Source organism: Podarcis vaucheri (assembly GCF_965113315.1).
Source record: "Podarcis vaucheri genome assembly, chromosome: 13".
In the NCBI taxonomy this organism is placed as follows: Eukaryota; Metazoa; Chordata; class Lepidosauria; order Squamata; family Lacertidae; genus Podarcis; species Podarcis vaucheri.
The window spans coordinates 1,798,146-1,812,412 of NC_138751.1; the positions used below are offsets into that span (position 1 = coordinate 1,798,146).

A 14,267-nucleotide genomic window follows, 5' to 3' on the forward strand; every position below is an offset into this window, starting at 1 on the left:
GACGTGTCAGCAAAGGCTTTAAACCGCTTGGACATTTCCTTCCTCAAAAATATAAAGCGGCATAGGAATGTACAATCATACCTCATGTTATGTTTGCTTCACGTTGCGTCCTGCTGCGACCCGGATGTACCAGAAAGGGTCACTTCTGGGTTTCGCCGCTCGTGCATGCGCAGAAGTGCTAAATCGCGCATGCACAGAAGCACCAAATCGCACCGCGCTCCAGCGCAGATATGGCGCTTCAGGTTGTGCTCTTTTCATGTTGCGAACGGGCCTCCGGAACGGATCCCTTTCGCAACCAGAGGTACCACTGTATTTCTCTTATTTTTATTCTGCATTTTCCTTTTTTTATTGCGCTTCTGTGTTGTGAGCCGCCCTGGGAGCTATGGGTACGGGGCGGTATACCTGTTGAGCCCATCACACTCCTAATGCGAGGTTTTGTTTACAGTTCAGGTGCCAGGAGATGCGCCCCCTTGGAAGCGGCTTCCTCCTGGCTCTTGGGGGGTCTGTACCTTGCGCAGCTGAGCTGCATGCTCTCTCTCGTCCTGGGCCTGCGATCCGGCACGCAGCCTCCGCTGGTTCCTGAACTCAGAAGGGGAGAGGTCGGGCGAGAAGGAACCTGGGGAGGAAAGAGGGGGGAAAGCTCAAAGCCACCAGTTCCTCATTCAGAGGCCTGGGAAGAGCGCCAGGTCGTGCCACGCAGAAGGATCCAATTTACATCCACATCGTGCCCCTCGCAGCTTCTGCCCTCCTGAAATGAATGGGGCGGGGGCCTGGAAGGCTGGGTGGATGTTGAGGTTACTCCAAAGAAGGGTACCAGAAGCCGTGGAGCCAGTGTGGTGCAATGATTAGAGGGCTCAATCAGGACCTGGGTTCAAATGCTCCCACTGGGCTGTGACGCTCACTGGGCGTGACCTCGGGAGCTAGTCACTGCCTCTCAACCGCGCCTCCCCCATAGGGGATAAAAATTTGGGGACGGCAGAGGTGACAAAGAAAGGAAAAACATATGATAACTAGAAGAGATGAGGAAAATAACAAGGAGAGGAATGGACAGAACTGTGAATACTAATCGGACAGAACTGTGAACATCAAAGCAGCAGCAATAAAGATGATTGGATCCCTTTTGGAGCTCGAAGCATGGGTACCCCCAACAAAAATTAATGTGATTTGATTGGTTTGTTAATAAAAATTATTTTAAAAATAAAATAAAATTTGGGGATGGGATGGGACGAGGTGTGCCACCTTGAGCTCTTCAGAGGAAAAGGTGGGGTGGAAATGCAACGCGTAAACTGTAATAAACCTGGGTGCCCTTCACTCCAAATAATAATAATAATAATAATAATAATAATAATACCTCGCCCATCTGGCTGGGTCCCTCCAGCCACTCTGGGCAGCTTCCAACAAAACACTAAAATACAATAACCTATTAAACATTAAAAGCTTCCCCGAACAGGGCTGCCTTCAGATGTCTTCTAAAAGTTTGATAGTTGTTGTTCTCTTTGACATCTGAAAGGAGGGCGTTCCACAAGGCGGGTGCCACCACCGAGAAGGCCCTGTGCCTGGTTCCCTGCAACCTGGCTTCTCGCAGGGAGGGAACCGCCAGAAGGCCCTCGGAGCTGGACCTCAGTGTCTGGGCTTAATGATGGGGGTGGAGAGGCTCCTTCAGGTATACTGGGCCTTTGAGGCCATTTAGGGCTTTCAAGGTCAGAACCAACACTTTGAATTGTGCTCAGAAACATACTGGGAGCCAATGTAGGTCTTTCAAGACTGGTGTTATGTGGTCCCAGCAACTGCCCCCAGTCACCAGTCTAGCTGCCGCATTCTGGATTAATTGTAGTTTCCAGGTCACCTTCAAAGGTAGCCCCACGTAGAGCGCATTGCAGTAGTCCAAGTGGGAGATAACCAAAAGAAACAAGGGCACCTCACGGTCTGCCATAGCCCCATTTCGCTGGCGAGAATTGATGCTGTGGGGTTCTGAAGCTGCCAATGGACCATGTTGATGGAGGGTGGCCTCTGGGAGCCTGCACTGGCCCCGATCCCAAGCCCCGTTTGGCTGCGTCAGGAGGCCACACCCTTTGGGGCGAGGGGGGAGATGCGTGGCCACAGAGGGCCCAGCAGCCCTGCTGCCCGACGGAGGGGGTGCTTCCCTACAGAGGCTTCTCCCCTTTTCCCCACTCACCCGAGCCCCGCTGCATGTTGTTTCGTGAGGAGGAGCGGAAAAGGAAGCTGGAAGGCTTCTGCACGGAGCCGGGCTCCCGGGACGAAGGGTAGGCAGGGTGAACGGGATCTGCAAAGGAGGGAGAGGATGAGAAAAGTGGGCGCTGAGCTGGCAATTTGCACTGGAGGAGAAAGGGGGAGGAGGTGGCAGGGAGCAAATGGACGCCTTGACGCCCCAGAGGAGACCACCGGATTCCTGCCTCCCCAACCTCAATCCTGCACCAGTCTTGCAAACTGCCTGCCAGGGACACACACACACACACACCGCTTTGCAGGCTCTGAGCACCCAAGGAAAGGAGGCCTCAAGGCATCCCTCAATGTGGGGCTTCCCTTGTGCCTGAACCAGAGGCAGTTGTCAGTGCAGAATGCTGCAGCCCGATTGCTGACAGGGGAACAGAAGGCGAGAGGTAGGGTCCAAAAGCCCAAAATCCACCCCTGGAGTTTAGACAAGCCTTCCCAGATGTTAAGAAAGTCGACGTGAGTTTCAATTTGTTTTTAGTCTATCGCTATTTTAACTTGAATTACGGCTGTTGATTTTCCATCGCAAACCACTTTGAGGCTCTTGCTTCTTACCAGGTTTTATGAAATAATAAATAAAAGCTTCCCCCTCTGCTTGCCAGGAGACTCACCCGTGCCCGACCCCCTCCAGATATTGGGAGGAACTCACCTGCAGAGTGCAGAGTTTGCCTGGGGGAGCCAGACAGCTGCTCTGGTTCCTAAAAGAGAGATTAGGGTTGGGGTGGGGAAAGGGGGCACTGTTACTTGGATTCAGGACAAGATAAAACCAAGTCCTTCTTCATGCAGCGCGTCATTAAACTGCGGAACTCCCTGCCACAGAGTTGGCCGCCAACTTGGATGCCTTTAAAAGAGCAGTAGACCAATTCATGGAGGAGGAGGGGGCTACCCATGGCTTCTAGCAACCATGGCTATGGTTTGCCTCCACAGCTGGAGGTGGGACGCTGCTTCTGAACGCCAGTTTCTGGAAACCCCAGGAGGGGAAGGGGCTCTTTGCTCGGATCCTGCTGGCAGGTTTCCAGCAGGCACCAATGTAGGGGTGCAAAAGTCCAGAGTGTGTGTGTGTGGGGGGGGGGTCAGGTGGGATTGCTGCGAGGAATTATGAAATATGGAGCAAGCCACTGTGTCCGCTATGAAAGCGTTGTGTTGACTGGGTTTGATTCATTGACAATAGTTCCTGACCAAATCCCACAAGCCTCTCCGCCTCTGCCATTTGCTGACAGGCACATATCAGCATTCTGAAACATAGGCCGGTTGCTTCAACAGGCATCCTCAGGACATAAAGAAAGTAGGTTACTTTGACGCAGTTTAACCTTTAAATAGATCTTAAGGGCCAGGAAGAGAGTTCACAAGGAGATGGCAAACACTGCCTCTCCTGTTTATAGAATCATAGAATCCTAGAGTTGGAAGAGACCACCAGGGCCATCGAGTCCAACCCCCTGCCAAGCAGGAAACACCATCAGAGCACTCCTGACATATGGTTGTCAAGCCTCTGCTTAAAGACCTCCAAAGTAGGAGACTCCACCACACTCCTTGGCAGCAAATTCCACTGTCCAACAGCTCTTACTGTCAGGAAGTTCTTCCTAATGTTTAGGTGGAATCTTCTTTCTTGTAGTTTGGATCCATTGCTCCGTGTCCGCTTCTCCGGAGCAGCAGAAAACAACCTTTCTCCCTCCTCTATGTGACATCCTTTTATATATTTGAACATGGCTATCATATCACCCCTTAACCTCCTCTTCTCCAGGCTAAACATGCCCAGCTCCCTTAGCCGTTCCTCATAAGGCATCGTTTCCAGGCCTTATGACCTCTGGGGTTTCCCAAAAGCATCCCTCCTTGTTTCCTATTTTATTTACTCTGAACTACTATGCATGCTCAAATCAGCTCTTTGTAGTTTTAATCCTTAACTTTGTCCCACGTGGAGTTTTTTGAAATGCTCAGGGGAAATCGGATTGGTTCTTACGAACACTGTGTAAAAGTTCTTTTGTGAATAAAACGACCTGGGCCAAGGGGTGAAGAAGGAATTATTATTATACACACTCCTCCCAGAGTCTTGCTGGTCAAGCCTCGTGTGTATTTTATTCATCAGAGTCCAATCCTTCCTTGCTTTGGGAATGCCACACACCTGGTTGGCCTCTGTGGGGAGAGGGTGGTGGGGTAGACCTCTGGCCTGATACAGCAGCACAGCTTTTCTTATGGAACCTCCAGGTCCGGTGGCAGTCTATCTGGAGTCCTAGGTCCTTAGGGGCAATTGGCCGCTGTGAGAACAGGACGCTGGACTACTAGGCAGACGGCTGGCCTGATCCCAGCAGGCTCTGCTCATGTCATTACACAAAGGGAGGGGAAGACACCTGAGCAATGTGGCTCTAGTTACACAGCAGAAGCCAGCCCTCCTGTCTGGCTGGGAGCCTTCATTGCCAAGTCAAGTAACCTTTATTGGCATCACATAGGAACATTCAGAATAAATAGGCCAGGGCGATCTCGTCGCCACTTCAACAGCACAGCCACCCGCCAAAGGGAAGAAGAGGCGAGCAACCCGTTTCACCTCTGTGGGTTTCCAGCAAGGGCAGGATCCTGTAGCGTACTTCAGCGACAAAAAAAAAAAAACCAAATAGAGGAACTTAGCTACTGTCTTGGTGAGCTCCTGGTCTCTCCCCTGTAATAAGAAGCGTATAACCTCTGTCTCTGGTTTCCATGTTAGAATACATAGATGGTCTAAAAATTGTTGGCAGAGATCACCATACATTTTGCATTCAAGGGCCATGTGAGCTAGAGTTTCCACCAGGGGGGCATCGAATGGGCAGATCCTGTCTCCTTCTGCCAAACCCGCAAACCTACCCCAAAGGAGGTTAGAAGGATTAGAATTGAACCTAGCCAGCGGAAAAGCCCTTCTTTCTTGCAGGTTAAACAAAAATTGTAAATAATTAAGGTTAAATTCCTACGCCCAAGGGAGTCGAAAATAAAGAGGGGAACATGTTTTTTTTCCCCGCAGCCGAGATTAGTTCCTGGCGATCTATGTCCCACAGCCTAGAAGGTCATCGGTACTGATTCTTTGAAAGTTGGAGAGCACTGAGAACTTTGCCGTCGGTGGTTGGAGAGCCCAGTGCGGTCCCCTGGGCCCTGGGAGAGGAATGGAGTGGCAGGCTGGAGCCCCCAAGCTGCACAGTCCATATATAATCCCAGGAAGGAATCAAAGGGTCCTCCCCATACTAGGAGGTGTTTGCAGCTGGATCAGATCGCCTTCATTGTGAAACCACGTGAAGAGCGCCCAAAATGTTCTGAATGGAAAGCAGACACGGGGGGAGACATGCAGGCCCCCTCCCTCTGTCCTTACCTGGTTCCGATGCTTCAGCTGGGAGAGGCTGCTGCTGTTTTCTGCCAGGCTGCCATGGGGGAGAGAAGAAACCCGGAGTCAAGGAGAGAGAGAGAGGCTGGACCAGTCTAGCTGGTGTCCTGGGTGGAAGGGCTGCATCACTCAGGACCCCCTTTCCCAACAGCCAGGCTGGCGTAGCGGTTACAGGGTTCAAGGCCCGGGTTCAAATCCCCGCAATTGGCCGTGAAGCCAGTCATCCCTGCCTTCCAGTCTAATCCACCCCGCAGGGTCGTTGTGGGGATTAAAGGCGGAGGAGGAGAATCACACACATCACCTGGTGCTCCTCGGAGGAAAAGGCTGGGCTATTAATGTAATAATAATAATAATAATAATAATAATAATAATAATAATACGACTCTGGGTGGCTTCCAACAAAGATAAAAAATACATTAAAATGTCACACATTAAAAACTTCCCTGAACAGGGCTGCCTTCAGATGTCTTCTAAATGTCAGGTAGTTGTTTATCTCTTTGACATCTGATGGGAGGGCGTTCCACAGGGCGGGTGCCACCACCGAGAAGGCCCTCTGCCTGGTGCCCTGTAGCTTTGCTTCTTGCAGGGAGGGAACCACCAGAAGGCCCTCGAAGCTGGACCTCAGTGTCCGGGCAGAACGATGGAGGTGGAGATATTCCTTCACGGATACTGGGCCTTTGAGGCTGTTTAGGGCTTTCAAGGTCAGCAGCAACACTTTGAATTGTGCTCAGAAACGTATTGGGAGCCAATGTAGGTCTTTCAAGACCGGTGTTATGTATGAAGCAAAATATAGTACCTCGGTTGTCGGATGTGATCGGTTCCGGAAGACCATTTGGCTTCCAAAACATTCGACAACCAAGGGTGCAAAGGGCAGTCAACAAAGTTAATGGAGAAAAAAAGAAAAATACACCTAGGAAGCCGTTCAACTTCCGAGATGCGTTCAAAATCAGAAGCAATTACTTCTGGGTTTTCGACATTCAGGTTACAAAACGTTTGGCTTCTGAGATGCTCAAAAACCGAGGTACCACTGTAGAGACAGCCACCGGCTTCTGGCTTTTAAGACGGGAGTCCCATCTTATTTATTTGATGAAGAGAGTGATAGGAATAGCAGCCAACAGCATAAAGTGGGCAGAGGATTGGGCTGAGGAGGCCTGGGTTCAAGTCCTCCCTCTGACAGGCACTGGGGGGGCGCGGCTTGGGGCTGCAGGCAGGCAGTTAAGGGCACCTCCTTCTGTGAGGGTTAAGCAATGTCTGCTTCCAACTTCTTGTGGCTTTTATGGCATGGTTTTATTACTGCATTTTTTATGATAGGGTAGTATGCAAATACTGTTAATAATAATAATAATAATAATAATAATAATAATTTAAATACCCCACCCTTCCCGGTTCAAAAACCGGGCTCAGGGCTGCTAACAACAAATTTAAAACACTTCAAAACACTTAATTATAAAAGCAGCATAAAATACAGTATAAAAACATGAATAACAATAAAATTCAAAAATCAATTAGATAATCCCCAGGGCTAGCTGGCTGAATTGGTCCTACTTGGGTCAGCGAGGAATCCAGGGGAGAATTAGCTGTGGGGTCTCAGAGTGGGTGATCTTCATAAAAGGGGAGGGAGGGAAGAGAAGGGAAATAAAAGATCAGGCTGAATTCAAATTGAAAGCCAGGTGGAATAGCTCTGTCTTACAGGCCCGACGGAAGGAGGTTAAATCCTGCAGGGCCCTGGTCTCCTGGGACAGAGCATTCCACCAGGTTGGAGCCACCACTGAGAAGGCCCTGGCTCTGGTGGAGGATAGTCTGACTTCCTTAGGGCCCGGGACCTCTAAACTATGGTTCTTCATAGACCTTAAGGTCCTCTGCGGGGCAGACCAGGAGAGGCGGTCACATAAATACGCGGACCCTAAGCCACAAAGGGCTGAAATAAGCATAAGCACCTGCCCCCGACCCCTCCCTCCCGGCCGTTACCTCTCCCTCCTCTCGGCCCCCTGGCTCCACAGGGGCCGTTGCTGAAGCTGCTGGCGCTCCCTCTCCTGCCACAGCTGAAGGATTTCGGGGCGACGGCGCTCCTCCCCAAATGGCTCTGGCCGGGGAAGGCTGGCCCTGGAGGAGAGGGAAGCAAGAGGCAGGGGGTCGCAGAGACCGTGGGGGGGGGGGGACAACCGCCACGCCCAGCAGCAAAGGACACAAAAAAGCATGGGGGTCCCTACTGTTGCAGAGATTGGGGGGGGGTTGCCCCTCCAGCAGATATCCTGCACATGCAGCCCACTACCAAAACCAGCACAATCACTTTGGTGACTTGTCCCCACAAAACACTTCATCACAGTTTCTTCCTATCTATTCAAAGGGCCTTTGCTGCACGATACCAAATGTAAGAATTCACTGATCAATGGATCTATGTACTGGCTCACGGGGAAAACTTCAGAAATTCATCTAGACCTGTGAGCTCAGCTACTCAGCAGCCCCTCTGCCTGAGGGATAATCCCTGGCATCCTGATACCTGAGTGCCAGACAGGTAGCCATTCCAGAAATAACAAACCCAGATGAAGACAAAAGGGTGGGATGAACTTGGCTGGGAAACAGGGAAATGTGAAAATATTTTTTGTTACGCTTGATGGGTGTTTGGTGGAGGGCAAGGGGAACCATGGGGCAGGGTCCAGGATGCTCAGATTCCTGCCACCAGACCTCCCCTTTCGTGATGTATGAGTGCTGTAGTTTGGGGGGGTGTAACATGGGGATTAGCAGCTAATAAAAGTTTGGGTTCCCTTTTGTTTGGGGCTTCCACCTTGTTGAACCTGGTGGCAGGTGGGAGTCCTGTCTGACAGTCTTCAATCAAGACCAAGCCGACTGGCTCCTGTTTTGCTCTGGGATTCCTGGCTGGTGTCCTTGTTTCTTGTCCAAGGGAGACCTCAGAGTTCTCCGTTAACACTGCCCATCACTGGCTGCCCGCCTGTGGAAGACACAAGACCTACCCACCTTGGAAGAATGGCAGATGCAACTAATAGACTATATGGAGATGGCGGAAATGACTGGCAGAATCCGAGACCAGGGAGAAGAGTCGGTGGAAGAAGACTGGAGGAAATTTAAAATGTATTTGCAGAAATATTGTAAAATTTTTGAATGTTGAGGACATTGAAATGAATCGCAGGGGTTTTAGCAACAAGGTAAAATGCAAGATTGGATTAATAAATAGATAGACTAACAGGACATGAATTTGCTGAACAAATTCTTAAAAGGGATACAAAAATGGGAGATGCGAGGGAGTCAGGAAAATAAGTTATTCAAAGAGGAGAAATTAAGAAAGAGGGAATTTTTGTCTTTTTATATGTGCTTTTTTCTTTTCTTTTTTGTGTCTAATGTCTGTATTTTTGTATTTTGTAATTTTGTATCCTTTTCGTTTTTTGTATTTTTCTAAACTTTCTATTGATAAAACCTAATAAAATATTATTTTAAAAAAATAATAATCACTGGCTGCCTGCCTGACCCCCTGAAAAAGGAAAAAGCTTCTCCCCTTTCAGCAGGAGGGAACACTGCCCCACAGCATGTGGGGTTTGGGCCATTCCCGGCAGCCAAGAGGGATTTGAGGACCCCACACCCCAAGCTCAGGATTGAGTAGGGGGCAACGGCACCCTGGGAGGAAGGGGAGCTGGAGGAGATGTAAAGGAGACCCCACAGGGACAAGGCTGCATCCAGCACGAGATCCTGCCCGCTTGCGCAGGGAGCTGGCCGCAAGGTGGCGCCACACACCTGCCGGTCGGGCCCTGATCCGCAAGCCCTGTTTTCTGGAGGGAAGTGGAGGAGCTCTTCCTGGGCTTCTGGAAGTCCTAGAAGAGGCCAAGAAGAGAGAAAACGTGAGCAAATAAAGGGGGGGGGAGGGAGGAATTAATTTGCTGGTTGAAGCTGCAATGTGAGAGCTTAGAAAATTATGCCTGGGGAGGAGAAGGCGTATAGGGAAACGCTTTCATCCTTCTCTTGTAGAATCATAGAATCCTAGAGTTGGAAGAGACCACAAGGGCCATCGAGTCCAACCCCCTGCCAAGCAGGAAACACCATCAGAGCACTCCTGACATATGGTTGTCAAGCCTCTGCTTAAAGACCTCCAAAGCAGGAGACTCCACCACACTCCTTGGCAGCAAATTCCACTGTCGAACAGCTCTTACTGTCAGGAAGTTCTTCCTAATGTTTAGGTGGAATCTTCTTTCTTGTAGTTTGGATCCATTGCTCTGTGTCCGCTTCTCTGGAGCAGCAGAAAACAACCTTTCTCCCTCCTCTATGTGACATCCTTTTCTATATTGGAACATGGCTATCATATCACCCCTTAACCTCCTCTTCTCCAGGCTAAACATGCCCAGCTCCCTTAGCCGTTCCTCATAAGGCATCGTTTCCAGGCCTTTGACCATTTTGGTTGCCCTCCTCTGGACACGTTCCAGTTTGTCAGTGTCCTTCTTGAATTGTGGTGCCCAGAACTGGACACAGTACTCCAGGTGAGGTCTGACCAGAGCAGAATACAGTGGCACTATTACTTCCCTTCATCTAGATGCTATACTCCTGTTGATGCAGCCCAGAATTGCATTGGCTTTTTTAGCTGCCGCGTCACACTGTTGGCTCATGTCAAGTTTGTGGTCAACCAAGACTCCTAGATCCTTTTCACATGTACTGCTCTCAAGCCAGGTGTCCCCCATCTTGTATTTGTGCCTCTCATTTTTTTTGCCCAAGTGCAATACTTTACATTTCTCCCTGTTAAAATTCATCTTGTTTGTTTTGGCCCAGTTCTCGTGACGCCAGAACTCCCGTGAAGCGGAGCGTTGGGGGATCTGGGACAGAGAAAACAAAGCCCCTTTTTCACAGCTGAACTGTGGAACTCAAACACAAGAAGGTGATCAGGACGTCCTCCTATTGGGAGTCCAACCCTCTTATCACCCCCTGGTGATCATCTTGTTCAAGCAAAACAAGATGATTCAGAAGCTTTTGCCCCCAGCACCCAAACGCCACACTCTGCCCGCCCAGGACCCTAGAGTTATTCCTCTGCTTGTGGAGAATGCAAGGGGCCTCGCCATCCTCGGACCCCTGCCCTCCCTTCCTACTCTCCCAGCAGGACGCGGGAAAATCCTGCCCCAGGAGGACCCAAGAGTAACCACAAGATCTGCCAGTAGGAGGGCAACCTCCATTCTGTCGGATTTCAAGCCTTATCAGGAGAAACTGGCCACTCTCCAGGCACCCGGCTTGATCTCCTTGTTGACCTCCCTGTCTGCGTTTCCCGGCAGGATACAGGCTAGGTCACTATCGGCGATCCTCCTCAAGCGTGAGAAGAACACACCACTCTTCCCTGCTCCCTGCTCCCCCCCAGGGAGGGGAAAGAGATAGACAGAAATGTATTTACATGCCTTTATTTCTGTCTTTGCAGCGTTACAGAGAAACACGTCTGCTCTCTCCAAACTCCAACAGCAGAGAGACAAACTCCACCTCCTGTACTTCCTGTACAGCTCAAGTTACACTCTGAGCTAACATCCGGTGCTCAGCACAGTGAATAGACTGTCCCTTTGTTCTCACGGTACAGCCCCAAACATTCCCATAATGTTTTGCTTTCCAGCCAGCTGCAGCTCGCTGCTGCATTGCTCCTTTTCCGTAACACATTCTCACCTCGGAGGGTGCCGTCCCCAGAGAGGTGCTCTCTGGCTTTCCCACGGAGACCTCGTCCTCCTCTTCCTCCCCGTTGACACTGCTGTCGATGTAGTCAATCTGCTCCAGGTCGGCGGCATCCACTGGGGGAACAGAGGAAGGAAGGAAGGAGGTTAGGGGCTCAGCTCTCCCTCTTTCCCCCTCCCTCCAGGCCCAGTCAGATCTTGCTGTTAGTAGCAACACCACCTCCTCCATCTGCCTGGCTGCTCACCCGTCCCGTTGCGCTTCTCCCTCAACTGCTTGGGGTCTCTGGCCAGCTCGGCAATGCGGAAGGAGAGGTCTGAAAACTCATCTGTGGACTGAGAAGCGGGGAGAACGAGGGGCGGTGAAGGAGGAGAAACAGCAAACGGCAGGTGGTAAGGGCCGTCCGACAGCTGAACGGACTGCTTTGCTTTTAAGCAGAGGCGGCTTGATTCTTGAGCTGCGATTCCTGCATTGCAGGGGGCTGGACTATGTAACCCACAAGGGTCCCTTCCAACTTTCAGTTACAGATAGGTAGCCATGTTGGTCTGCCATAGTCAAAATAAAAAAATTCCTTCCAGTAGCACCTTAAAGACCGACTAAGTTAGTTCTTGGTATGAGCTTTCGTGTGCATGCACACTTCTTCAGATAATTCCTTCCAGTAGCACCTTAAAGACCAACTAAGTTAGTTCTTGGTATGAGCTTTCGTGTGCATGCACACTTCTTCAGATACACTGAAACAGAAGTTGCCAGATCCTTCTATATAGTGAGAAGGTGGGGAGGGGTATTACTCAGGAGGGTGGTGGGAATGGGAGATTGGCAGGTAGCTGAGATAGATCATCTCAGCTATCTGCCAATCTCATCTCAGCTATCTGCCAATCTCCCATTCCCACCACTCTTCTGAGTAAACTTTATGATGCTAGAATTCTATGGCCCTGGAAGGCGGTGGACTCTCCTTCGTATTTTAAGCAAGGTTTGGATAGCTTTCTGCATGGGGCTACCTTGGAAGGTGACCCGGAAAGGCTGCCAAGACCACATAACGCCGGTCTTGAAAGACCTACATTGGTTCCCAGGACATTTCTGAGCACAATTCGAAGTGTTGGTGCTGACCTTGAAAGCCCTAAACGGCCTCAAAGGTCTAGTATACCTGAAGGAGCATCTCCACCTCCATCATTCTGCCCGGACACTGAGGTCCAGCTCCGAGGGCCTTCTGGCGGTTCCCTCACTGCGAGAAGCCAAGTTACAGGGAACCAGGCAGAGGGCCTTCTCGGTGGTGGCGCCTGCCCTGTGGAACACCCTCCCACCAGATGTCAAAGAGAATAACTACTACCAGACTTTTAGAAGACGTCTGAAGGCAGCCCTGTTTAGGGAAGCTTTTAATGTTTGATGTATCACAGTATTTTAATACTTTGTTGGTAGCCGCCCAGAGTGGGCGGGGTGTAAATAATAAATTTATTATTGTTGTTGTTGTTGTTGTTGTTGTTGTTGTTGTTGTTATTCTGCCAGGCATTACTGAGATGTGATCATTGGCTGCTTCTCAGGCACTATGGAGTCATGGCAGGGGGCTGGACTGGACGAGCCTTGCGGACCCCTTCCAACCCTGCAATCTTATACCAGCGTGACTAGGATGGAACACAACAGGCCAGGAGGCTCAAGTCAGGCCCCTCTGGCCATAAGGTTTCCGAGGGCCGCCTAGGCAGGGATCTGGGCCCCTGCGAAGTCCTCCCTCTCTCCCCTTTGCAACTGTAAAAAATGTCACCGCAAGCAAAGCGGAAAGGCGTTCCCGCACCTCGTTCCCTGACCACCGCTTGCTCCCGCTGTCGACGCTGTTGAAGCCCGAATCAAGGCCGCCGTACTGCCGCACGGGGTAGAAATTGTCCGGGAGGCTGTGGGAACAGACACGGAAACAAGCCTCTTGGAAACAATGCTCTTCCGGCCCCAATCCGGTGGCTAAAGCAGCTCCAGAGCCACCTCCTCCCAGGTACAGCCTCTCTCCTCCCCCTCTGGCCCCAGGCACCCTCCTGCTTCCCATGCGGCAGCAGCTGCTTAACAGAGCCTCCCAGGCCCCCCACTGCCCGCCTTACCACGTCCCGAAGCCGGCGGGGCGGGTTCCTTGTGTGAATTCTGCCAGGTCCGGCCGCGCCTTGCTGCAGGCCTCCATGTGGAGGTATTTGAAGATGTGGATTTTGCCTTTGGAGCAGATCTGTGGGGAGAACGGGGGGTCACAGGGTGGCAGTGCCGGCGGCCCACGCAAAACGAAGGCCGTTCGCCCCGTTTAGCAAGGAGGAGGTGCGATGAGTTGCCGGATCGTGCCTGCCTTCCCTGCCAGCCTGTTGCACATCCTGGCCCCCAGGCCCCACTGAGAGCCCCCACTAAGGGCAGGATAAATGGAAAGGGTGGGCAGAACCACAGGCCGGCTCCGCCCCCCCCACCTTCCAAGCAGTTTCTGCTCTCAGCTGCCCGCCCCCCTGCTCCCCTGTTACCTGCGCAGGTGGGAACTGCAAAGGGTTGTTCTCCAGCAGGATGGACTGCAGGTGCCGCAGGTGGCGGTAGCTGGTGGGAATGTGGACGACACGGTTGCAGGAGAAGTCCAGCCGGACCAAGGGCAGCTCCGCCAGCTCTGAGGTGGGGCAAAGCACAGGCGTCCGTGAGCAAGGGGAAGAAGAGGGGCAGGGAAGGCTGCCTCCGTCGCCAGTTTAGAAGCAGGGGATCTGCCGGTGCCCAGATGGCGCTGGCAAAGGGGGAAGGCTTTGGGCAGGCACCAACCTTCAGGCAGGACGGCGATTTGGTTCCTTCGGACGTTGAGGTCCCGAAGAGACTCCAGGCCGCCCACACTCGCCGGCAGGGACTGCAGCTCATTGCTGCTGACGTCCTGAGGCAGAAAAGAGGATTCGGGGAAAAGTCGCAGGTGAGCAGAGCCCCATCCCAGTGTGGGGGGGGGGGAGGGAGAGCCCTGGAGGCAGGGAGAGAGCCTTAGGGGTGCCAGTACTAAGACCGCTTTGGAGGCATCTCCACTAGGGACAGGGCCTTTTAAGCACTGGCCCCGACATGGTGG

At 51.7% G+C, this 14,267-nt stretch overlaps 1 protein-coding gene and 1 long non-coding RNA gene across 4 annotated transcripts in view; one reads left to right on the forward strand and one right to left on the reverse strand.

Moving 5' to 3' along the window:
* The window catches only part of LOC309518129, a 132,160-nt gene that overhangs the window by 37,869 nt on the left and 80,024 nt on the right, over positions 1 to 14,267 (forward strand). The gene's annotated exons all lie outside the window — the stretch shown is intronic.
* The window catches only part of LRCH4 (leucine rich repeats and calponin homology domain containing 4), a 68,612-nt gene that overhangs the window by 6,154 nt on the left and 48,191 nt on the right, over positions 1 to 14,267 (reverse strand). For both annotated transcript variants that reach the window (XM_082197666.1, XM_082197667.1), the window contains exons 4-15: positions 13,979 to 14,084; positions 13,696 to 13,832; positions 13,297 to 13,415; positions 13,002 to 13,098; positions 11,463 to 11,550; positions 11,213 to 11,334; positions 9,320 to 9,396; positions 7,541 to 7,675; positions 5,561 to 5,609; positions 2,882 to 2,930; positions 2,177 to 2,284; positions 510 to 616 (exon numbers count right to left, since the gene is read on the reverse strand). In XM_082197666.1, the coding sequence (XP_082053792.1) occupies positions 510 to 616; positions 2,177 to 2,284; positions 2,882 to 2,930; positions 5,561 to 5,609; positions 7,541 to 7,675; positions 9,320 to 9,396; positions 11,213 to 11,334; positions 11,463 to 11,550; positions 13,002 to 13,098; positions 13,297 to 13,415; positions 13,696 to 13,832; positions 13,979 to 14,084 (1,194 nt within the window). The remainder of the gene's footprint in view (positions 1 to 509; positions 617 to 2,176; positions 2,285 to 2,881; positions 2,931 to 5,560; positions 5,610 to 7,540; positions 7,676 to 9,319; positions 9,397 to 11,212; positions 11,335 to 11,462; positions 11,551 to 13,001; positions 13,099 to 13,296; positions 13,416 to 13,695; positions 13,833 to 13,978; positions 14,085 to 14,267) is intronic.